Below are 24,696 nucleotides of genomic sequence, written 5' to 3'. Positions count from 1 at the left end.
TAAAAGCAGAGGACACATTTCGTTGTGTGCACTGTGTCACTTCCACTTCAATTAAAAATACTTACAAATTATAATTATTTTGATAATCACTTGATTAATCTGAGCCTCCTTCTCAAATTTGTTTTAAATATTACAAAAATATATAAAAAAGTAGTCTAGTCTATTCTCCACTTCTACCTTTGTCATGTACCCTTGCGTTGTCACAACTTTGACTTTGCATGTTTGTTCTCTTTATTTGGTGTTCGTCTGTCTAAAGCTGAAATGTGGCTCTACAGACTTATCAGTTCACCGTCGCCCAGCTCCATATCCATTCCCATCTGGGCTATTATTGTGATGTCACACACACAACTTATAAAATGTGTGGGGATGCTTTAAAGGTCCTCTATTATTCCACCCAGAGAATTTCCCACCCCTCCCATGAAACATTATCTCCACCGACCGTCATGGCTTCCAAACGTGTGAAGCATTGCAGTTGCTCTGTGACTGGATATAAAAATGATCACAAATGTTTTTTTTTGTTCCGTCACACAAGACTCAAAAGAACCAGTGGGTTGTTACGTTCCAGCGCTTAGGGACAGAGACACAACAAAATGGAGAGGAGCCACGCCAAAGACGAAGAGTGTTTTAAAGATTTTATTATATATTAAACAATAAAAAAACACAGTCCCTGAAAAAAGGAAACAAGTGTCCACTCTGGATTCAAGACACTAAAATGCAGCGGTTCCTGCTATGCGCCAACTTATACGGCTACGGCACACTGGCCGACAAAGAATCAAGCAAATCGGCATCAAATATGAGTAAAACCGGCTGGCATATGCTTCTCCCAGATGAAGTTCCACTTTACTTCAACCCCAGAGCTGTCATAAAATATGTAAATGAGCTCTGTTGGGAAACTGCACTCCATTGGTTTTTTCAAGGACCCAGATTGTGCATCTCAATAAACCGAAATTGAATCATAGAAGCAAATTTTTAGGAAAGTAAAATTCATTTAATTGTCATTGTGATATACAGCAAGCACCACACACGGTGTACACAACCCTTCACCTTGGTGAGCGGTGGGTATCCATGGAAGGCGCCCAGGGAGCAGTCTGTGTGGATGATGCTTTGTGGCTGCTACCTTGCCCGCTAGGTCACCACTGCCCCATTTGTGTCGCTGAGGCTTGTGAGCCTTGAATTCTTGGGGACATTCAGGATGGTGAGAAGCACTTTGGAGTCAGACAATTGGTGCACAGTCACAGTCTAGTTGTGGTTATTCAACAACTAAAAAGTTGTGGTTATTCAACAAAAGTGAGAACGCATCATAAATTCCTGGAGGGACTGAGAATTTTTTTTTTGAGAACAGTAGAATGTGTGACGTTATGATAAATATGCTGTTATCTCCTACAGAATATGTTCACCTCTACAATTCCGACTGATATCCATATCACAACAAGCCCCTACAATCGTTTGTACTCAACTCACCTGAATACATTTCATCCAACTCTTTCTTCACAACAATTCTTGTTGGTTCCAGTATGTTACCACAATGTATAGGTGTGGTTATATCTAATTTCTTCAGTTCAACGACTGCTATACACGTATAGATCTTATCATCAGTGTGTAAACTTTGATTACATTTGAATGACGCTAGTGTAAATCTCTTCCCATGTTGTACAAACGTATTGGAATTTCCTACAGTATGCATCCTCTTGTGTCTGTTAAAGGTTGATGCAAATGGATATCTCTTCCCACATTGTACACACTGGTAGGGCTTCTCTCCAGTATGTGTTCTCTTATGTCTTTTAAGGGTTGATGCACATGAAAACCTTTTCCCACATTGTTCACACTGGTAAGGCCTCTCTCCAGTATGTGTCCTCTTGTGTCTTTTAAGGTTTGATGCATGTGTAAAACGTTTCCCACATTCTTCACACTGGTAAGGCTTCTCTTTTGAATAGTTTCTCTGTTGTGTTTCAAGGACCTTCACTTGTCTTAAACTGTTGTTATAATTGTTGAACTGGTGCAGCTTTTCTTCAGTTTTCTCTTGACACCGAAGTTGCTCAGCGAATTTCCTTTCCTGATCTGTAAAAACAAACAACCATAAGCCACTATAGACATGTTCAAGCCTGAAAGTGAAACATTTGTTCACGGTGAGTGTGCTGTGCTTACTGTGTGTCACAAAGACAAACAAAATGTGTCCTCTGCCCTTAGTAATCAGTGGGCAGCCATGACAGACACTCGTGGGGGAGAGTCTGGGGACAGTCCCTTGTAAAAGGGGATGTCATAGGTACCTTGGCGGTTAGGGATTTAAATTCACAACTAGGACTGTTCATAATCATATTGCAATATAAATTTAATCAAAGACTGCAGACTGTATATATTGCGGTATATAATTTTTGAAAGGGTAACATGTCCAACGCAAAAAGCACTGCTGCAGGAAGTTGTACAATAAACCTTTTACAGATACATCAACATATAGCATAACTTTATACTGACAGATTAAAGGCTTGTTTTGTTTTATTTATTGGGTCTACAAGTAAGACATTTAAACTCTAGATTCAAGAATTACTAATAATTTTTATGATATATATATTTTTGTACATTTGAATTTAAAACCTGCGTTCTCGCACAAAACTAATGATTTGAACTTGATGTGTACATATGATTTCTCAGTTTTTATTTTTAATGATTTACCCAAAACCACAAGTAAACCTTTTGTCATGTTAACATTATGGGGTGTTGTGAGTAGAATTCTGAGGGAAAAAAATGTAATCCATTTTGGAATAAGGCTGTTACATAAAGTGTACAAAACAAGGATGCGCCATGAATACTTTCCCGATGCAATGTAACATACTGGTAGCAACAATATAAAGACAAACACAGCTGATCATTTTCATATGAACTCAAAAGTGAAACATTTAGAGGTCAGTCAAATATATTAATTATTAAAATCTTATTATATTAAAGCTGCAGATAATAAAAGATTATAAGGCCTCATCCACTCAGATGTTCAAAATGAATGCCTTCTGAACACCATCCGCCTATCTGCAGTGTTTTGTTGCCGCCTTCGATTGGCATTTCACTGGTGTTTGATTGATGCTGTTTAACACTTGATGTATGCAGTGTTTATTTGACGCCATCCAAACGTGCAGCTAACTGAACGCTGGTGCTGAACACCCATGTGGATGAATATATTTGTTTCAACGAGCAGACAAATGGTCCCATTACAGTCACCTAACGCCACAAACACTGGAAAAATGTCTGGTTCAGACGTTCGTGTGAACAAGGCCTTAATAAAAACCAAAACTTAGACTGGGGAACACGAGGGCTGCATATACAGGACATTTCCTGAATAATATTTCTAAATGTATAAAATGCTCCATCACACTATTACAGTCTGGGAAAATACGTTTGTGTGTATGAAATACATATTCACCCTCTACTTGAAATACAAAAATGTTATTTCACTCACCTGAATGAATCACACCATCCAAGTCCTGCTTCTCATCCTTCACTGTTACTTCCACTGTTTCAACCAAATTCACAGGTGTGATGATATCTGATTTCTTCTCTGTACGCTTGTTGGCCTTTTCTTCAGTATGAAAACGTTGATGATGTTTGAGTTGAGCTAATGATCTAAAGCATTTAGAGCAAAGAGCGCACTGGTAGATATTTGCAAGATGTATCCTGTTATGTCTTTTAAAGTATGATGCATCTGAAAAACTCCTCCCACATTCTTCACACTTGTAGGGCTTTTCTCCAGTATGTGTCCTCTTGTGTCTTTTAAGGTGTGATGTTTTTGCAAAACTCTTCCCACAATGAACACACTGGTAGGGCTTCTCTCCAGTATGCGTCCTCTTGTGTGATTGAAGGTATGATGATCGTGTAAAACTCTTCACACATTGTGGACACTGGTACAGCTTCTTTCCAGTATGTGTCGTCTTGTGTTTTTTAAGGACTCCTGCTTTTGCGAAAATCTTCCCACATTCTTCACACTGGTAAGGCTTCTCTTTAGAATATTTTTTTTTCCCTGTTTCAAGGATGTTAACTTGTCTTAAACTGTCGTCATACTGGTTGAACTGGTGTCCATTTTCTTCAGTTTCCTCTTTACACCTCTGTACAGCAAATTTACTTTCCTGACCTGTAAAAACGACACGGCATAAAATTCATATCGATATAAATTTAACCATAAATGATAAACGATATATATATATTGCAGCATCTAATTTGATAAGTAAATTTAAATGTAATTGTTTTTGAAAAGGTGACGTGTCCGTAGCAAAGGCACAGCAGCAGGAAGTTGTATAATAAACTCTTTACAAATTGTTACGTCCTGGTATTTTGGGTGTGTTTCTGTTCTATGTTTGTGTTGTTTGCAGGTGCCCGGTGATTGTAAATTGAGCCCACCTGTTCCGGCTGTGGGACAGACGGAATAAAAGGAGCCTCAGTCTCCTTTTTCGGGGCTGCGCTTGCCGTGCCATCCACCCTTCCCGCCTTCCTACCATTTCCCTTTGACATCACTTCCGGTTTCCCCTGCGCTTCCCCTAGGTGGCGACGCAACTTGTTGCCATAAGGGCCATTCAGTCTCTGTACCAGAGGAGCGTGAGCTTGGTCTGATAAATGCTGTAAATGTAAATGTCTGGAAAACAAAGAGCATCCTGAAGTACCCCAGCCATCCTGCACTGTTTACTTTCCTGCCATCAGGCAAGAGACTCAGGACAATTCACACACGCACATCACAATTCAGAAACAGTTTCTTCCCAAGTGCCATCAGGCTATACACACATAGTATGCACTGCACTGTCACTTAAATTATGCACAATCACTTTCTTATGCAACTTAGATATATTCACCCTTCTGTGACTTATTATTTATTGCTGCTGCACTTTGTCTTCTATGTATCATGTTCTATGTTCTGTCTACGTGGGAGAGGTTTTCAAGTAGGGCTGCACGATTTGGGGAAAAAGACATATTGCGATTATTGAGATCAATATTGCGATATGCGATTGCGATATGATAAACATACAAACTACTTATAACAACTTGAAATGCCCAGTGCTTTCAAAATACAATATTCTACAAAATTAAATAATCACAAATAACTCTTTACATTACTGTCGAACGACAAACCCTGGTAAGGCTAAACAACTGTTTTGATTATATTTGGCCATTATAAAATCCCATATTATAGTTCTTACGTTTAACCAAAACGTTGTTTGGAGGCTGACTTGAATACAGGAATGCATAGCTTCGCTAGCTTAGCCTATCTTAGCTAAGGTTAAGACTTATAAAACGGGATTTTATAATGGCCAAATATGTTAAAAACAATTGTCCAGCCTTACCTATGAAATGTAATCCCTGGTTTGGAGCGTACAGCGGTTTGTACAGCCCCAAGCAGCACAAGAGTGAGGCATTTTTATGCACTTCTCTCCATAGACATGTATATGCTTCACGCCACAGCAGAGCCTATCGCAATATGGCGGCGACGTTGACGTACGATGCAGCGCGTCATGCGGCGTCTAACCATATGTCTCTGAATCGAAAGTTATGTGACCAAATACGTCACATCCGACTGAAGTGAGACTCGCAAACTTTGAGAGAATGAGAGAATGGATCGGATATGTTGCCGATCCGATGCTACGGCTAGCGGCTCCAACAGCTGCAGACGGGAGGACACTGCCAGCACCGAGAACGCGTTCGTCATCACCGAGCATGATGTGAGGAGAGCCTTCAAGAGAGTGAACACCAGGAAGGCAGCAGGACCAGACGGCATCTCGGGAAGAATCCTCAGAGCCTGCGCGGACCAGCTAGCACCTGTGTTTACAGAGATATTCAACCTCTCTCTATCTCAGTCGGTGATCCCCACATGCTTCAAGGAGTCCATCATTGTTCCGGTCCCCAAGAAAACCCATCCTGCCTCCCTCAACGACTACCGCCCTGTAGCCCTCACCTCAGTAGTGATGAAGATCTTTGAACGGCTGATCAGAGACTTCATCATTTCTTCACTACCAGATACACTCGACCCACTACAGTTTGCATACCGTCCCAACGGTCCACGGATGACGCCATATCACATCTCCTCCATACTGCACTCACCCACCTGGACACTCGGAAGGGAAATTATGTTAAAATGCTCTTCATTGACTACAGTTCAGCATTTAACACAATAATCCCTTCCACACTCACCACCAAGCTGGAGCACCTGGGACTCAGCTCATCTCTCTGTCAGTGGATCTCCAACTTCTTAACCGGGAGACCACAGGCAGTAAGGATGGGTGGACATGTCTCAGCCTCCATCACTCTCAGCACTGGAGCCCCCCAGGGCTGTGTTTTGAGCCCCCTGCTGTACTCCCTGTACACCCATGACTGTACAGCCACTACTAACTCCACCACCATCATCATCAAGTTTGCTGACGACACTGTCGTGGTGGGCCTGATCTCTGACAACGACGAGACGGCCTACCTGGAGGAGGTTGGAAATCTGGCGAACTGGTGCCAGAGGAACAATCTCCACCTGAACGTCAGCAAGACAAAGGAGTTAATAGTGGACTTCAGTACAAAGCAGGAGAGGACCTACCAGACCCCTGTCATCAACAGGAGCCCAGTGGAGAGAGTGGACAGCTTCCGTTACCTCGGTGTTAACATCACGCAGGACCTGTCATGGTCCTGTCACATCAACACCGTGGTGAAAAAGGCCCGGCAGCGTCTCTACCACCTCAGACGCCTGAGAGACTTCAGACTGCCCTCCAAGGTGCTCAGGAACTTCTACTCCTGCACCATAGAGAGCATCCTGACGGGAAATATCTCAACCTGGTTCGGGAACAGCACCATGAAGGACAGGCGAGCCCTACAGAGGGTGGTTCGATCAGCCGAACGAATCATCCGTACCAAGCTCCCTGACCTTCAATCTATCTACAGCAAACGGTGCTGCACCAGGGCCAGGAAGATAGTGAAGGACCTCAGCCACCCCAACAATGGACTCTTCTCTCTGCTGCGATCAGGGAAGCGCTTTCGCTCCCTGAAGTCCAACACAGAGAGAATGAGGAGGAGCTTCTTCCCGCAGGCTGTCCAAGCTCTCAACATCAAGAGTACATAGAACTCCAGCACTTTCACCTCCAATCACTCCGGACTCTTTTGCACAAAACCACTTTGCACATAATCACTTTGCCCTTACTGCTCTTTCTTTTATGGCTTTTATGGCTCTTTCTTCTTTCTTAAACATTGTAAAAACTGTAACTCATTTGCACACCTTCACCCTACCAGTTACACATATTTTATGTTAAAGACGTAAAAGTGTAATACTTGGTTATGTTTGCAATATTTGCATATTGGTTCACTGTTTACTTGCAACATTTGCAATACTGTGGTCTGTAGCAGTTGCAGAAAGCATTTCACTGCACATCATACCGTGTATGACTGTGTATGTGACAAATAAAATTTGAATTTGAATTTGATCCAATCCATGTACTAATCATTTAAATCGCAGCTTTTTGCGTTCATGTAATCGCACAGACTGACATCGTGATTACGATTGCGATTAGATTAATCATGCAGCACTATTTTCAAGTAAGAATTTCATTGTGCTCTGTACGCTGTACTTTGTACATATGACAAACTTCAACCTCATTCTAGTAGTTTAAACACCCACTCACTTTTTTAAACAGTAATAATAATGGGCAGAACTGGGATACATAATACAAGAGGATCATTTTTGTTTTTTTAAAGTGCTTTTACAAAAAATTGAAAACAAGGAAGAAAGGTAGGTGCAAAAAGACCTGGAAAGTCATGACACCGGCTGAAATATATCAGTAACTAGTAACAGTAATCAGAAGGTTGCCGGTTCGATCCGCCAAGGTGCCACTGAGCAAAGCACACTGCTCCCCGGGCGCTTGTCATGGCTGCCCACTGCTCACTCAGGGTGATGGGTTAAATGCAGAGGACAAATTTCACTGTGTGCACCGTGTGCTGTGCTGTTGTTTATCACATGTGACAATCACTTCACTTTTATGTTAAAGACGTAAAAGTGTAATATTTGGTTATGTTTGAAATATTTGCATATTGGTCTTCATTGTATACTTGCAACATTTGCAATACTGTGGTCTGTAGTAGTCGCAAAAAGCATTTCACTGCATATCATACCGTGTATGACTATGTATGTGACAAATAAAATTTGAATTAATATTCAGTCACAACTGATGCCAATTAAAAGACGTCTCATTACCAAGGTGACACACAATAAACATCTCGGGATGGGTTAAAAAAAAAAAAAAAAGAAAAAGAAAAAAAAAAAAAAACTCTCAAGACCTTACAGATACTAGTGAATGTCCCGGTGAGCATTGGTGGGACCACAATCTGGAAGTGGAATAACCATCATTTCACCATAAACCAGCAACAGCCAGACACTGCCCACAAAATTACAGACAGAAAAGTGAAAAGAATTATCAGAGAGACACTAAATTGCTATTGATATACAGATCACTAAAAGCCCCTCCAATCTTTTTAACTCCCCTCACCTGAATATTCTTCATCATCCGACTCTTTCTTCACAACAATTCCTGTTGGTTCCAGTGTTTTACCGCAGTTCAGAGATGTGATGGTATCTGCTGATATTTCTGGTTTAACATGTGTGCTGCTGTGGTCTACACTCCTCAGATCAACAGGTAACAAAGACAGACTGGGATCCATCTTGGGACCTTGGAATGAAGCAGAAGGTTCTTTCAACAATGATCTTATCACCAATAATCATTCTAGAATTATTTTCTGCAGAACACCCAACATTCATGGTATTCCTAACAGTATTCCTATAAAATACAAATAAATAGACAAAGCAGATTTCTGATATTACATAAAGACACACAGTCACCTTTATAAATGATTCCCAGGAGATTCCTCAGTTACAGCTAATTTTACAGCGAGCACAACCAACTCCAGCTTCTCTCTATTCACATAAAAAGGCTTGTAGCTCATGTGAGCTGCTGCAGTCTCTTACATCAGCTCACAGCTCACATTATTTAAATGTGATTGTTGATGTTGGAAATGTGTTGGATAAAGAACAGTGAAGAAAAAGTCTCCACATTAAAAGTGTGAATGATCCCAGACATCACTCTAAAAGAGCATTTAGCTGCTAACGTGAAAATACTTTAGCATAACTGTATCTGTTGCTGGTTAACCTGTTCACCAGCCCGCTGGACACAAACTACTTACATTTAAGGTTTTTAAAAAACAATACAAATGTCAGAAGAACATTTTGAAGTCTGACCCGAGTCTGTGTGGAGAGCGAGTTTAAATCAGCCCGCTCCTCCCTCACCAGACCGCCACTTTAAACAGTCCAAATAACACGCGTTTCTACATTTTATTATATTTTATGTGGAATAAAATTACTTACCAAATCATACAAATCATAAAAACTCCAAAAAACGGATCATTTACGTCAGCAGGGTGACTCGCGCGTGCACTTGTTTGTGTTTTACTTGGTTTTACTGCAGATGTAAACAGAAGCAGATTCGTCAAACGGCAGCAGATTCGTCAATTTCAGAAAGCGACTCCAAGTGAGACAGGAATCATCAAATAAAACGAAACATTAGTGTTAATTGTATCATCACTATTTGTACCTTGCTTGTTTCGACAGCTACTAGTTATGCTTTTCTTCTGTATTAGTTGTAGTTTTATTAGAATAATGAATGGGCCAGTGGTGGCCTAGTGGTTATGGAAGCGCCCCTTAACCACTGAGGTGTCACTGAGCAAAGCACCGTCCCCACACACTGCTCCTCGGGCACCTTTCAAGTAGGTGCCCGGGGAGTAGTTACAGGGACAGCCCCCCTGGAGCAACTTAGGGTTAAGTGTCTTGCTCAGGGTCACAATGGTAGTAAGTGGGATTTGAACCTGGGTCTTCTGGTTCATAGGTGAGTGTGTTACCAACTATGCTACTACCACCTATTTCATTGTGTGCACTGTGTCACTTTAACTTTAATTTTAAATACTTACAAATTATAATTATTTTCATAAATATTCACTTGATTAATCTGAGCCATGTTCTCAAATTTCTTTTAAATAATACAAAAAAGCTTTAAATGGTTTAACTATAGGGTGGTAGTGACCTAGTAGGTAACTCACTTGCCTATGAACCAGAAGACCCAGGTTCAAGTCCTGCTTACTACTGCTTAATCCTTCTCCAGGGGGACTGTCCCAGTAACTACTCATTGTAAGTCACACTGGAGGGGGTGTGCCGTAAATGTAAATGTAATGTAAAAAAAATAAAGTAGTCTAGTCACAAATGTTTTAGTTTAGTTGTGAGGTCAGGAAGACCTTCTATTCTCCACTTCTACCTTTGTCATGTACCCTTGTGTTCACAACTTTGATTTTGAATGTTTTTTTCTCTTTGTTTGGTGTTTGTCTGTCTAAAGCTGAAATGTTGCTCTACAGACTATCAGTTCACCGTCACCCAGCTCCATATCCATTCCCATCTGGGCTATTATTGTGATGTCACACACACAACTTATAAAATGTGTGGGGATGCTTTAAAGTTCCCCTATTACCAAGCATGGTTTGGTCATTCTGCTTCACCGTTCACAGAGTGGCAGCTCACATGGACGGATCTGGAATTTGTCCCCTTATGATGTCATAAGGTTACCTCTCATTTCTCATGCTTTTTCCTGAGAGGAAGTCTGACCTCTCTACCTCTTGATGTCACCTGCACCACCCTAGGCTGTGTTTTCCTTTGGTGAGGCACCTTTATTTGGTTAAACTGGCTGTCTCTAATCCTGTGGCATGTCTTTGGGAGTAGAGCCTGCTGCTGGTTGATCTTCAAACTGCTGTTGTGGTTTTGACTCTGGAACAGCTTGGGGAGTGATCTAGGGGTCTCCCTGTAGCACATCAGAGCGAGATGCGGGTCTGTACCGCACACTCAGCTGCACCATTCGCTTGAGGATAATGTGGACTGGTAGAAAAAACTGGCAGAAAAAACTGGCAGAAACCCTTGAATTCTGCAGATGTGAGGTATTCCCATCTGCGCACAGTGAAATTTGTCCTCTGCATTTAACCCAGTGAGCAGTGGGCAGCCATGACAGGCGCCCGGGGAGCAGTGTGTGGGGACGGTGCTTTGCTCAGTGGCACCTCAGTGGCACCTTGGCAGATCGGGATTCGAACCGGCAACCTTCTGATTACGAGGCCGCTTCCTTAACCACTAGGCCACCACTGCCCATTCTGAGTTGACCAGCTGACCAGTTGAGTTATGTCCTTACAGATACGTGGCCACGACGTGGACATCTTAGCTAGTGCGTGGCCCCTTGTCAAACCTTGGTGTCCTTCATGCAACTGTGTCAGCACCTTGGACTGTTGGGTGACAGGAATGACCAGCATATCCTGAAACAATACTAGCCCATCAGTTTCTGAGAGGTGTGCTCTAGCAGAGTAATACAGTTGTAAAGACAGTTTCACTTTTGACTTTAGTGGCCATCCTTTCCTGATGTGTCGTTTCGTGTGGCTACTCAGATCTCGTTGAGTCGCTGTGACGAGACCGGTGCATGAGAAGCCTTCGACACCTTGGGGGAGTTTTGTCCAGGTCATATATATTTATGAGTGGTACTAAAGGTTTGTGGTCTGTCTGCACTCGAGCACAGTCTAAACCTTGTACATACCGTGCAAATCTTTCACAGGCCCACACTCACACACGCTAAGCACGCTTTCTCTATCTGTGAGTTGATGATTTTTCCAGGGTGGTAGTAGCCTAATGGCTAACACACTCGCCAATGAACCAGAAGACCCGGGTTCGAATCCCGCTTACTACCATTGGGTCCCTGAGCAAGACACTTAAACCCGAGTTGCTCCAGGGAGACTGTCCCTGTAAATACTGATTGTAAGTCGCTCTGGATAAGTGCGTCTGATAAATGCTGTAAATGTAAAATGATATCCTTCCATGATATTCTGTTTGTCTTTGTTCACTTTCATGACCATTTACGTTGGTAGATTCTCACTGAAGGCAAAATGAACACATGTGGAGTTATGTACTTAACAAAAAGTGGAGATCTGGCCGGACCTGAACCCAATCCAGATGGTTTGGGGTGAGCTGGACCCCAACAAGTGCTAAACACCTCCTTCAAGACTGTTGGAAAAGCATTTCAGGTGACGACCTCTGAGGCTCATCAATAGAATGCCAAGAGTGTGCAAAGCAGTAATCAGAGCAAAGGGGGCTATTTTGAAGAAACTACAATATAAAACATTCAGTGAGAATCTACCAATGTAAATGGTCATGAAAATAAAGAAAAGACATTGAATGAGAAGGCGTGTCCAAACTTTTGGCCTGTACTGTATGTTGCTCTGTGTTTGGATAATTATTTGTCCCATGGTCTAGAGACAGAGACACAACAAAATGCCAAAGACAAAAAGTGTTTTAAAGATTCTATTATACATTAAACATAACCTAATAAAAAATGGTTTGGAAGGTACAAATTCTTTGCTGGCTGTAGGTGTAGACACTCTCCTGATCGCCCTCCTGAAAACTCTCATGAAAATGCAGTTTCAATTTCTTCAGAACTTTCATTAAAATCAATACATTCAGATTCAGCAGTTAAGGAAGCGGCCCCATAATTTGAAGGTTGCCGGTTCGAAACCAGATCCGCCAAGGTGCTACTAAGGTGCCACTGAGCAAAGCACCGTCCCCACACACTGCTCCCCGGGCGCCTGTCATGGCTGCCCACTCCTCACTCAGGGTGATAGGTTAAATGCAGAGGACAAATTTCACTGTGTGCACTATGTGCTGTGCATCACAAGTGACAATCAGATATTGCTGTTACAACAATTTATTGTTACTTATTTATTAAGAAAATAAATGTATTTAAACTAGAGGTGGGCATAGATTAATATTCTTAATCTAGATTAATCTCACTGCAATCTTGGAATTAATCTAGATTAAAATGGCTCATTTGAATTCTGCCGAAGGCATTCAGAATATGTGTGCTACCCAAATAATAACTTAAAGTAAGTCTTTGAGAACGGGTTTCTCAAGCCAGGTGGCGCATTAGACCAGGGGCTCATCTCCTGTTCCCAAAATGCATCACAAACTGCTTGAGAAAGCTGTTCTACTATGATAATTGGTGATGAAAATAAATGATGTTCAATAAGATGTACTTGTGTTTACCAACTGTTTATTCAGTTAAACAGCTGCATCCATGTTACCACGTCACATTTGATGTGGTAATTTCACAGTTCAAAGACTCGTTCTCGCCCCTTACAGTGCAATTCGGCTAGGTATACATCCGTGCTAAAATATCAAGGTGAAAGTCATCATAGTGTAGCGGTTCTTCTTCTGCGTTGTGTAACTTTTTGATTTCGTTTCTTGAACCACAAATGATGAGCTGACACCCAAGAGATTTTCTGTGCAAAGTGTATTCTGTACTAAAAGCAAGGTCGCGTCACACATCGCGTCTTTCTGCACCTCTCTCTACAATATACAGTATTAAAAGAACATAAAAACGGGTGCAAAATTACACACATGCAAAAAATTCCTTATATGTACAGAAATTAAAATGAAAGAAATAACTTTTTGCACACAAACCCCACGCACCTCTCACAACTCACGCCATGAACCGGGTCTCAAAAACAAAAGTCTTTAGGAAATAAGAAAATAAAAGACACAAGAAAGAAGAAATATACTTATAAATCTAGTGTAACCATTTAACTCCGGCACAATAGCTTGCGTAGTATAGACCCAGCTCCCAACAAAACTTTGTGAATAGATTAATGCCGATATTTTTTTATCGCCCGATAAGAGTCTCACGTTAACGCAGATAACGGCCCACCACTAATTTAAACATGTTTGTGTGTGCGTGTATTTAACAAAAACTAAAGGAAAGCTTTAACTGCAGTCTATATTATATATATATATACACACACACACACACACACACACACACATTTATATATATATATATAAACTAAATACGACCTTACGTTGTATACATTTGCAGCCTTTGTAACATCCGTGAGTCATAAAAATTCATTTGGATGGTTTGATTTTCTGCATTGTTCGTATGCGCAGCAAATATTTTGAGGGTTTTTGACAATTGAGAGCCACCAAATGACGAATGTGAAAAAAAACGAATACGACAGCTTCGGTCAGGGTGCAAGGACCTTAACCTTTTGAGGTTTGCGCAGCTTCTCGAGGAGAAATCAAACGAATGAGCGCAGCACACACTAATGAACTAAATTGACATTCTGCAGTTAAATTTCAAAACGTGGTGTTTTTATATTTATAACAATTGAATACAGTTCAGCAACATTCATCACACGACCTGATGACCAAGAGAGCTGACAATTGACAATCACTTAATTTACCATCACCTCATGACTGAAAATGTGACACTGATTTCATATCACAGTTCAACAAACATGTTAACAATATTAAGTCACTTACATTTTTGATTAAATAATGACTGTTTTGGTCTATTTTAGCAGCGAAAATAAATCCGATGAATCCAAACAAAATCACAAATTTCCATCAATTCTTGTTGGTTCCAGTATGGTACCACAATGTATAGGTGTGGTTATATCTAATTTCTTCAGTTTAACGACTGCTATAAACTTATAGAGCTTATCATCGGTATGTAAACTTTGATTAAATTTGAGTGATGCTTGTGTAAATCTCTTCCCACATTGTACAACCTGATTTGGCTTTTCTCCAGTATGTATCCTCTTGTGTTTGTTAAGATTTGAGGCACATAGATATCTCTTCCCACATTGTACACACTGGTAGGGCTTCTCTCCAGTATGTGTCCTCTTGTGGGTTATAAGCTGTGATGCTCGTGTAAAACTCTTCCCACATTGTACACACTGGTAGGGCTTCTCTCCAGTATGTGTCCTTTTATGTATTTTAAGGGATCCTGCTTCTGCAAAACTCTTCCCACATTGTACACACTGGTAGGGCTTCTCTCCAGTATGTGTCTTTTCATGTCTTTTAAGGTTTCCTGCTTCTGCAAAACTTTTCCCACATTGTACACACTGGTAGGGCTTCTCTCCAGTATGTGTCCTTTTATGTATTTTAAGGGATCCTGCTTCTGCAAAACGATTCCCACATTGTACACAATGGTAGGGCTTCTCTCCAGTATGTGTCCTTTTGTGTCTTTTAAGTTGTGATATATATGAAAAACTATTCCCACATTCTTCACACTGGTAGGGCTTCTCTTTCGAATAGTTTCTCTGCAGCTTTTCTTCAGTTTTCTCTTTACACCGAAGTTGCTCAGCGAATTTCCTTTCATGATCTGTAAAAACAAACAACCATAAGCCACTATAGACATGTTCAAGCCTGAAAGTGAAACATTTGTTCACGGTAAGTGTCCTGTGCTTGCTATGCATCACAATGACAAACAAAATGTCACAACAAAATGTGTCCTCTGCCCTTAGTAAGCAGAGGGCAGCCATGAAAGTCACCCGAAGGGGGAGAGTCAGGGGACAGTCCCTTGTAAAAGGGGATGTCATAGGTACCTTGGTGGTTAGGGATTTGAACTAGCAACTAGGACTGTTCATATTTATATTGCAATAATTTCAAGTTAACATTATTGTCTTGGTAGGTTTACAGTTATGCCATATTCCTTCCATTTCTGAATGATCCCTTGAACAGGGCTCTGTGGGATTTTCAAAGCTTGGGAAATCTTTCTGTAGTATAAGCCTGCTTTAAATTTCTCAATAACTTTATCCCTGACCTGTCTGGTGTGTTCTTTGGACTTCATGGTGTTGTTGCACCCAATTGTTTAATCTCTTAAACAACCTCTGAGGCAATCACAGAGCAAAATGTGGAAACGTTCAAGGAGGCCAAATACTTTTGCAACCCACTGCACTTTCCGGATGCAATGTAAAATACAGGTATACAATATAAAGACAAACACTGCTACAAAACAATCATTTTCATATGAACTCATAAGTGAAACATTTGGGTTTTTTAGAGGTCCGTCAAATATATTAATTAATAAAATGAAAAATCTTATTATAATAAAGCTGCAGACAATAAAAGATTAAAAGGCCTCATCCACACAGATGTTCAAAATAAAGTCCCTCTATACACCATCCGCATCTGCTGTTTTGTAGCCGCCTTCAATTGGCGTTTCACTGGTGTTTGTTTGATGCTGTTTAATGTCAGTCAAGATTTAATCAGAAATAGACTAATAAAACATGGCATGCAGTGTTTATTTAACGCCAGCCGAACACACAGCTAACTGAACGCTGGTGCTGAATGCCCATGTGGATGAATTTATTTGATTCAATGAGCAGACAAACGATCAGATCACAGTCACCTAATGCGACGAACACCAGAAAAATGCCTGGTTCAGATGTTTGTGTGAACAAGGCCTTAATAAAATCCAAAACCTGAACTGGGGAACCAGAGGGCTGCATATACAGAACCTTTCCTGAATAATATTTCTAAATATATATAATGCTCCATTACACTGTTACAGTCTAATGGAGCAAATTTGATCCTACCTGAATGAATCACATCATCCAAGTCCTTTTCTTCAGTATGTAAATGTTGATGATGTTTCAGTTGATCTAATGTTCTAAAGCATTTAGAGCAAAAAGTGCATTGGTAAATTTTTGCAAGATGTGTCCTCTTATGTCTTTTAAGTTGTGATGCTCCTGTAAAACTCTTCCCACATTCTACACACTGGTAGGACTTTTCTACAGCATGTGTCCTCTCGTGTCTTTTAAGGTACAATGCACATGAAAAACTCTTCCCACATTGAACACACTGGTAAGGCTTCTCTCCAGTATGTATACTATTGTGTATTTTAAGGTTTCCTGCTTCTGCAAAACTCCTCCCACATTGTACACACTGGTAGGGCTTCTCTCCGGTATGTGTCCTCTTGTGTACTATAAGGTGTGATGATCGTGCAAAACTCCTCCCACATTGTACACACTGGTAGGGCTTCTCTCCAGTATGCATCCTCTTGTGTATTATAAGGTATGATGCTTGTGCAAAACTCCTCCCACAATGTACACACTGGTAAGGCTTCTCTCCGGTATGTGTCCTCTTGTGTATTACAAGGTGTGATGCTATTGCAAAACTCCTCCCACATTGTACACACTGGTAGGGCTTCTCTCCAGTATGTATCCTCTTGTGTCGTTTAAGGGTTCCTGCTTTAGCAAAACTCTTCCCACATTCTTCACACTGGTAGGGCTTCTCTCCAGTATGTATCCTCTTGTGTCGTTTAAGGGTTCCTGCTTTAGCAAAACTCTTCCCACATTCTTCACACTGGTAGGGCTTCTCTCCAGTATGCATCCTCTTGTGCATTATAAGGTGTGATGCTTGTGCAAAACTCCTCCCACAATGTACACACTGGTAAGGCTTCTCTCCGGTATGAGTCCTCTTGTGTATTACAAGGTCTGATGCTTTTGCAAAACTCTTTCCACATTCTTCACACTGGTATGTTTTCTTTTTGTGAAGATCCTCAGGGATCTTCACTTGTCTTAAACTGTCGTCATACTTGTTGAACTGGTGTAAATTTTCTTCAGTTTCCTCTTTATACCTCTGTACAACGAATTTGCTTTCCTGATCTGTAAAAATGATATGGCAAAAAAATTATATAGATATAAATATAACCATAAATGATAAACAATACATATTGCGGTATCTAATTTGATAAGTAAATTTAATTGTAACTATTTTTGAAAAGGTGACGTGTCTGTAGCAAAGGCATGGCAGCAGAAAGTTGTGTAATAAACTTTTTAACAATACATCAAAAAAATAGCATTACCGTATACTCGATAAAACATATCTGGGAAATTGTACTGAAAGCGGACTTTCTGTCACATCCATATAGCCAGTGAAATACCAGGTATTTGTTTGATGCACGTGATTATATAAAAATTTGTTCATATTTAAGAAACACTATGCAGGTTTCCAAGATTTAAAAATCATGATAATCATATTTTTTTTGCACCAAACACGCTAGAACCACCTCAGGTCATTTCCATGGGTGCTTTACTTTACTTGGCAGATGCTTTTATCCAAAGCGACTTACAAGAGGAAGACACCAGCAATTCTCATTTTCTAGAGATTTTGAGTTACAAAACTAAGAGCCCTGACAAAGCATAACTTGTCAAGAATAGAACATGCTAGGGAATTGTTAAGTGCTAGACATTTTTTGTGAGTGTGAGTGTGTGTATGTGTGTTTGACTCGTTTGAAATACTTTTTAAACAATTTGATTGGGAATGGAGACCCTGTGAAAAGGGAATTTTTAGTCTCATTTCATTTGCAGATCTGAGAGGGCATGCAGGAGTGTAGCTAGCCAGTAGCGTGTTGATATAAGACGGTGCACTTCCATTTAAAGCCCTATAGGCAAGGATTTGAACTCAAACTGATGTGCACTCTGTGCTCTTGCCAAAAACGAATGCCTTGTGCTGCATGTAGGCATGGTTTCTAGCAGGTGCAACTTTGTCATTTTCATGAGAAGCAGATATTTCTATAGTAGGACGGAATAATCAAAACCTCTCCTGTTGGCCAAATTTATATCGCATATCCTTTGTGCCTTCAATTTCGAGTCCTCTTCCTTACCTGCTATGCCACCACGTCTGGAAGCATAACACAGTACACTAGAGGTGTGAAACTTCACTGGTTTCACAATTCGATTATCAATGCCTTGATATTGATGAATCACGATGCAGCCCATTAATTTTACTTAGTCACATAATGTTTTCTAATACAACAGTTAAGTCCGCACTGCCCTGACGACACAAACGGCAGAAAAATATGGAATCAGATTTGTGCAAAAAATTTTGAAACAAATATTCAAACAAAAGGGGCAGCAACAACTATCAGCAATCACATATGGATCACACCATAATCAGCATATTTACAATTGGTGGCCCCGTAATCAGAAGGTTGCTGGTTCGAATCCCGATCCGCCAAGGTGCCACTGAGCAAAGCACCGTCCCCACACACTGCTCCCCGGGCGCCTGTCATGGCTGCCCACTGCTCACTCAGGGCGATGGGATAAATGCAGAGGGCAAATTTCACTGTGTGCACCATGTGCTGTGCTGCTGTATATCACATGTGACAATAACTTCACTTTAACTTTTAAATTAATCAAATGCCACTAGAGATTTTTTTTAATGACCTTTCCAAGGGCATTTGTGCAAAACAGGAATTTTCTGGGTGAGAAGAAAACTTCCGGTCCTACTCTTCCTTTCTTAGGCCCTGTCCACACGGAAACTTTCTCTCTAAAACGGTAAAATTTTGATCTGATCTGGCCTTATTGTGACAGTGGTGGCCTAGAGGTTAAGGAAGCGGCCCTGTAATCATAAGGTTGCTGGTTCAAATCCTGATCCGCCAAGGTGCTACTGAGCAAAGAACCGTCCCCACACACTTCTCCCCAGGTGCCTGTCATGGCTGCCCACTGCTCACTATTAGAAATGTCCCAGATGCTAAGTGAGCGCTAGGTGAAAGTGTTTTATTTGCCTTATTATCAGATTTCTGGGTCTTGAGCCTCCGAGGGTTAGTTTGGACCATGGGGACAGCCGCTGAAGAGCTGGACAGACGGGACGGTAGCTGGATCGAGGTACTGACCCACATAACCAGGTCCTGTGTGAGTTTCATTCAAATTTTATTTTTCACATACATAGTCATACACGGTATGATATGCTGTGAAATGCTTTGGCGACTGCTACAGACCACAGTATTATATAATATTGCAAGTGGGGCAGTGGTGGCCTTGCGGTTAAGGAAGCGGCCCCGTAATCAGAAGGTTGCCGGTTCGAATCCCGATCCGCCAAGGTACCACTGAGGTGCCACTGAGCAAAGCACCGACCCCACACACTGCTCCCCGGGCGCCTGTCATGGCTGCCCACTGCTCACTCAGGGTGATGGGTTAAATGCAGAGGACAAATTTCACTGTGTGCACCGTGTGCTGTGCTGCTGTGTATCACGTGTGACAATCACTTCACTTTTGAAGTATACAATGATTACCAATATGCAAATATTGCTAACATAACCAAATACTTTTATGTCTTTAAAATATTTGTTGCATATGTGTTGTTATATATATATATATATATTATTTTTGAGCACTGGTGGGGCCTTAATCTGGAGTATGAATGAAAATCATTTCACCATAAACCAGCAACAGCCAGATGCTGCCCACAATATTACAGAGAAGTAAAAAAGAATGATCAGAAGAGACCTGAAATTCCTACTGATATCCAGATCACTAAAAGCCCCTCCAATCTTTTTAACTCCACTCACCTGAATATTCTTCATCATCCGACTCTTTCTTCACAAGAATTCCCATTGGTTCCAGTGTTTTACCGCAGTTCAGAGATGTGATGGTATCTGCTGATAGTTCTGGTTTAACATGTGTGCTGCTCTGGTCTACACTCTTCAGATCAGAAGGTAACAGAGACAGACTGCGATCCATCTTGGGACCTTGGAATGAAGCAGGAGGTTCTTTCAACAATGATCTTATACAAAATAATAATTCTAGAATTAGTTTCTGCAGAACACCCATCATTCATAGTATTCCTAACAGTATTCCTATAAAATACACATAAATAGACAAAGCAGATATCTGATATAACATAAAGACACACAGTCACCTTTATAAATGATTCCCAGGAGATTCCTCAGTTGCAGCTAATTTTACAGCGAGCACAACCAACTCCAGCTTCTCTCTGTTCACATAAAAAGGCTTGTAGCTCATGTGAGCTGCTGCAGTCTTTTACAGACAATCACAGCAGAGTGTTTTCGTATTTAAATGTGATTGGTGATGTTGGAAATGTGTTGGATAAAGAACAGTGAAGAAAAAGTCTCCACATTAAAAGTGTGAATGATCCCAGACATCAGTCTGAATGAGCATTTAGCTGCTAACGTGAAACTACTTTAGCATAACTGTATCTGTTGCTGTTAAACCTGTTCACCAGCCCGCTGGACACAAACTACTTACATTTAAGCTTTTTAAAAACCAATAAAAAGTGTCAGAAGAACATTTTGAAGTCTGACCCGAGTCTGTGTGTAGAGCGAGTTTAAATCAGCCCGCTCCTCCCTCACCAGACCGCCGCTTTAAACAGTCCAAATAACACGCGTTTTTACATTTTATGTGGAATAAAATTACTTACCAATACGCAAAATCATAAAAACTCCAAAAAGGGATCATTTACGTCAGCAGGGTGACTCGCGTGTGCACTTGTTTGTGTTTTACTTGGTTTTCCTGCAGATGTAAACAGAAGCAGATTCGTCAAACGGCAGCAGATTCGTCAATTTCAGAGAGCGACTCCAAGTGAGACAGGAAGCTCTGGATTGTCATCAAATAAAACGAAACGAAACATTAGGGTTAATTTTATCATCACTATTTGTACATTGCTTGTATTGACAGCTGCTAGTTATGCTTTTTCATTAAGTCCTGCATTACAATTATTTTCATAAAGATTCAATTCATTAATCTGAGCCTCCTTCTCAAATTTGTTTTAAATAATACAAAAAAGCTTTAGGCCTTTTTTTTATTACGTAATACTCTTCTTCATAAAATGGTTCAACTTAAAAAATAAAATCATGTAGTCTAGTCACAAATGTTGGAGAAACAGGGGTTGTAGTTTAGTTGTGAGGTCAGGTTGGAACTTTCTAATCTCCACTTACATTTACATTTAATGCATTTGGCAGACGCCCTTATCCAGAGTGACTTACAATGTGCTTTCATGTTACCATCAATGAAGTTCACTAGGACACAAACTGTCATGCATGGTTATAATCAGCAGATCGGACACGAGGACGAACGTGTACTAGACATCTTTAATAGAAGCTGTTCCAATCTATAATAACTGTATGTTTCTGGAACAGTTCAAAAGTGGTTCAACACTCTCTGAACATGTTTGGAAAGCAGCATAGCTTAAATGTCTCTATATCTGAGAGGAAGTCTGACCTCTCTACCTCTTGATGTCACCTGCACCACCCTAGGCTGTGTTTTCCTTTGGTGAGGCACCTTTATTTGGTTAAACTGGCTGTCTCTAATCCTGTGGCATGTCTTTGGGAGTAGAGCCTGCTGCTGGTTGATCTTCAAACTGCAGCTGTTGTGGTTCTGACTCTGGAACAGCTTGGGGAGTGATCTAGGGGTCGCCCTGTAGCACATCAGAGCGAGATGCGGGTCTGTACTGCACACTCAGCTGCACCATTCGCTTGGGGATAATGTGGACTGGTAGAAATGTATATCAAATGTAAATCACAGACAGAAACCCTTGAATTCTGCAGATGTGAACTGTGAGGTATTCCCCATCTTGTGAACATGCTCTTGAGTCTGTCTGTCTGTTCAACTAGCAGTTGAAGACAAATGAGCTATTTCAATGTGTCATGAATAGTAATCTGAAGTAATTCTGTTTGATTAGTTCATGCAGGTATGCTGCGATGCGTTGCCAGGGACCTCCAGGTAAAGAAGTGGTGATTAAAGGTTCTCGTCGCAGTGTGGGCTTATTCTCAATAAAGAATTGGCATGTTGACACCAGCTGAGTTATGTCCTTACGGATACGTGGCCACGACGTGGACATCTTAGCTAGTGCGTGGCCCCTTGTCAAACCTTGGTGTCCTTCATGCAACTGTGTCAGCACCTTGGACTGTTGGGTGACAGGAATGACCAGCATATCCTGAAACAATACTAGCCCATCAGTTTCTGAGAGGTGTGCTCTAGCAGTGTAATACAGTTGTAAAGACAGTTTCTTCAGTTACTTAAGGTTTGTGGTCTGTCTGCACTCGAGCACAGTCTAAACCTTGTACATACCGTGCAAATCTTTCACAGGCCCACACTCACACACGCTAAGCACTCTTTCTCTATCTGTGAGTTGATTTTTTCAGATTCACTCAGTGGGCTTGAGCTCACCTATGCTGTAGCTGCTGGCCTCATAGTATGTCAGTGCTGGTGCATACACAAGAGAAGCTTTGCAAAAGCATTTTCTTGTTCCTCGCTCCAGATCCAAGTGCTCTCTCTCTCTTAAGTGGCTCAGTGAGTGGGTGTAACATGTGGAAAGATCAAGCAAGAACCTGCCCAGATAGTTGACAAAACCCAGGGCTTGACATAGCTCCTCAACTTTAGATGGACTTTGCATCTAAGTGAGAACCTTCACTTTGTTTGAGTCAGGATTCAGACCTCATGAGCTAATTATGCGACCTAAGTATTGAGGCGGAAATGGCACTTGGCTTTGTTTAGCTTCAAGACTATGCAGACTATGCAATCTGTCCACACTACATGCAACCCTCTCCCACCTAGACGAAAAAAAAAGACACTTAGGCCAAAATGCTGTTTATTGACTTCAGCTCGGCATTCAATACTGATAAATGCCCTAAATGGAAACTGCAATGTTGCTAAGCAGAAGACCCTGTAGCGGATAGTGAAGACAGCAGAGTGCATTACTGGGGTTCCACTTCTACTCATGTCCCAGCTCTAGAGAAACATCTTATCTGTCGAGCAACATTGTGAAGGACTCTGACCACCCCTCACATGCCCTGTTCTCCCTCCTGCCATCTGACAGATGGTTTCACAGCATGTAACCGCCAGACACTGCAAGAGAAGTCAGAGCTTTCAATTCAATGCCATAACCAAAGTGTGTTAAACTCAAAAATAAGACACGTCCATCCTATGAACCTTCTTACATTCTGCTCATTTGCACAGTTTGCACACTTCTGCTACTTGTCTCGTGTGTCTTGTTCAAAATATCCCACATATACTTGAACCAGTCCACTGTACAAAATGCACAGCCACTTATAAGCATGATATCCTTGCATAATATCCTGTTTGTCTTTGTTCACTGAAAAGAATGTTTTACAGTATTTTTTTTGTCTGTTTAGGTATTTAAGTTTTATATACAGTACAGGCCAAAAGTTTGGACACACTTTCTCATTTAATGTGTTTCCTTTATTTTCATGACCATTTACGTTGGTAGATTCTCACTGAAGGCATCAAAACTATGAATGAACACATGTGGAGTTACGTACCTGTTACGTCCCTGGACGTATGCTCCCACGTGTTCTGTGTGTTTGGCTGTGTTTTTGCGTCCTGTCCCTTTTAGGTTGACTTCGTGGGAGGAGTTGAGGCCTACCAGCTCCATCTGCCATTGGTCACCTCCACCTATTTAAAGAGACTTTGGATTGTGTTCGGGAAGTCCCCAGGGTCTGCTAGGCCCTTATGCTTTTGGGAGGTCCCCAGGGTCCACGGAGATCTGCATAGAGCTCCGTTGGGGATCTCATTCGTGTTTCTTGTTGCTTTGTGTGATAGTCACTTTGTTGTTAGCCTGTTTGCTGTTAGCCTGTCATGTGCCGTTTTTGGTAACTTGTACGTGTTTTAGTTATCCCTGCTGTTATCCCATCCCTTCCATTAAGCTGTTTTGATGTTAGTTAGCTGTCCTGAGTCCTCTGTCTTATTGAACCTGTTAGCACACTGTAAATAAAAGCACTGTTTGTATCGTTTGTTTGGTTGCATGTGTAACAGTGGACCTCCTCCTCTCCACACCCTTGTTGCGTTTCTGAGACCCCTTAGGAATAGGAACGTGACAGTACCAACCTGGCCTCCACAGTCATCAGACCTGAGATGGTTTGGGGTGAGCTGGACCACAGAGTGAAGGCAAAGGGACCAAACTCCTTCAAGACTGTTGGAAAAGCATTTCAGGTGATGACCTCTTGAGGCTCATCGATAGAATGCCAAGAGTGTGCAAAGCAGTAATCGGAGCAAAGGGGGCTATTTTGAAGAAACTAGAATATA

The 24,696-nt window shown here is 41.2% G+C and overlaps 3 protein-coding genes across 4 annotated transcripts; all 3 read right to left on the bottom strand.

Moving 5' to 3' along the window:
* Positions 1–722: 722 nt before the first annotated feature.
* On the bottom strand, positions 723–3,497 carry LOC114785893 (putative zinc finger protein 833; the record flags this gene model as incomplete). The annotated part of the gene is made up of 3 exons (XM_028972546.1): positions 723–1,205; positions 1,462–2,058; positions 3,449–3,497. Coding segments are annotated over 3 exons (726 nt in total), but the record flags the coding sequence as incomplete, so codon positions are not given.
* Positions 3,498–3,506: 9 nt separating this feature from the next.
* LOC114785457 (zinc finger protein 135-like) lies at positions 3,507–10,849 on the bottom strand (the record flags this gene model as incomplete). Its single annotated transcript, XM_028971735.1, has 3 exons — positions 10,654–10,849; positions 8,490–8,546; positions 3,507–4,117 (listed from the first exon to the last, which is right to left on the bottom strand). Coding segments are annotated over exons 1-3 (864 nt in total), but the record flags the coding sequence as incomplete, so codon positions are not given.
* Positions 10,850–13,694: 2,845 nt separating this feature from the next.
* Positions 13,695–20,379, bottom strand: LOC114785693 (zinc finger protein 883-like). 2 transcript variants are annotated; one of them, XM_028972209.1, is made up of 3 exons: positions 20,205–20,379; positions 16,447–17,517; positions 13,695–15,230 (listed from the first exon to the last, which is right to left on the bottom strand). In XM_028972209.1, exons 1-3 carry the CDS (start codon positions 20,374–20,376, stop codon positions 14,458–14,460), a joined length of 2,016 nt encoding a protein of 671 aa, XP_028828042.1. In that variant the 5' UTR covers positions 20,377–20,379; the 3' UTR covers positions 13,695–14,457. The 2 variants fall into 2 exon arrangements, with proteins under 2 accessions (XP_028828042.1, XP_028828043.1); XM_028972210.1 differs by having other exon boundaries at positions 13,695–15,156; positions 16,565–17,517.
* Between the last annotated feature and the right edge of the window lie 4,317 nt (positions 20,380–24,696).

This window comes from Denticeps clupeoides, chromosome 3, assembly GCF_900700375.1.
Source record: "Denticeps clupeoides chromosome 3, fDenClu1.1, whole genome shotgun sequence".
Taxonomy (NCBI): domain Eukaryota; kingdom Metazoa; phylum Chordata; class Actinopteri; order Clupeiformes; family Denticipitidae; genus Denticeps; species Denticeps clupeoides.
The sequence above is the reverse complement of the archived record's forward strand: the minus strand, read 5'-3'. Positions and strand labels throughout refer to the sequence as shown.

Coding starts and splice junctions, on each gene's coding strand:
- LOC114785693 (XM_028972209.1), bottom strand. CDS start 20,376: ATGGATCGCAGTCTGTCTCTGTTACCTTCTGATCTGAAGAGTGTAGAC. Junction 17,518..20,204: donor GGATGATGAAGAATATTCAG/GTGAGTGGAGTT, acceptor TCATTTTTACAG/ATCAGGAAAGCAAATTCGTT. Junction 15,231..16,446: donor GGATGATGTGATTCATTCAG/GTAGGATCAAAT, acceptor TTGTTTTTACAG/ATCATGAAAGGAAATTCGCT.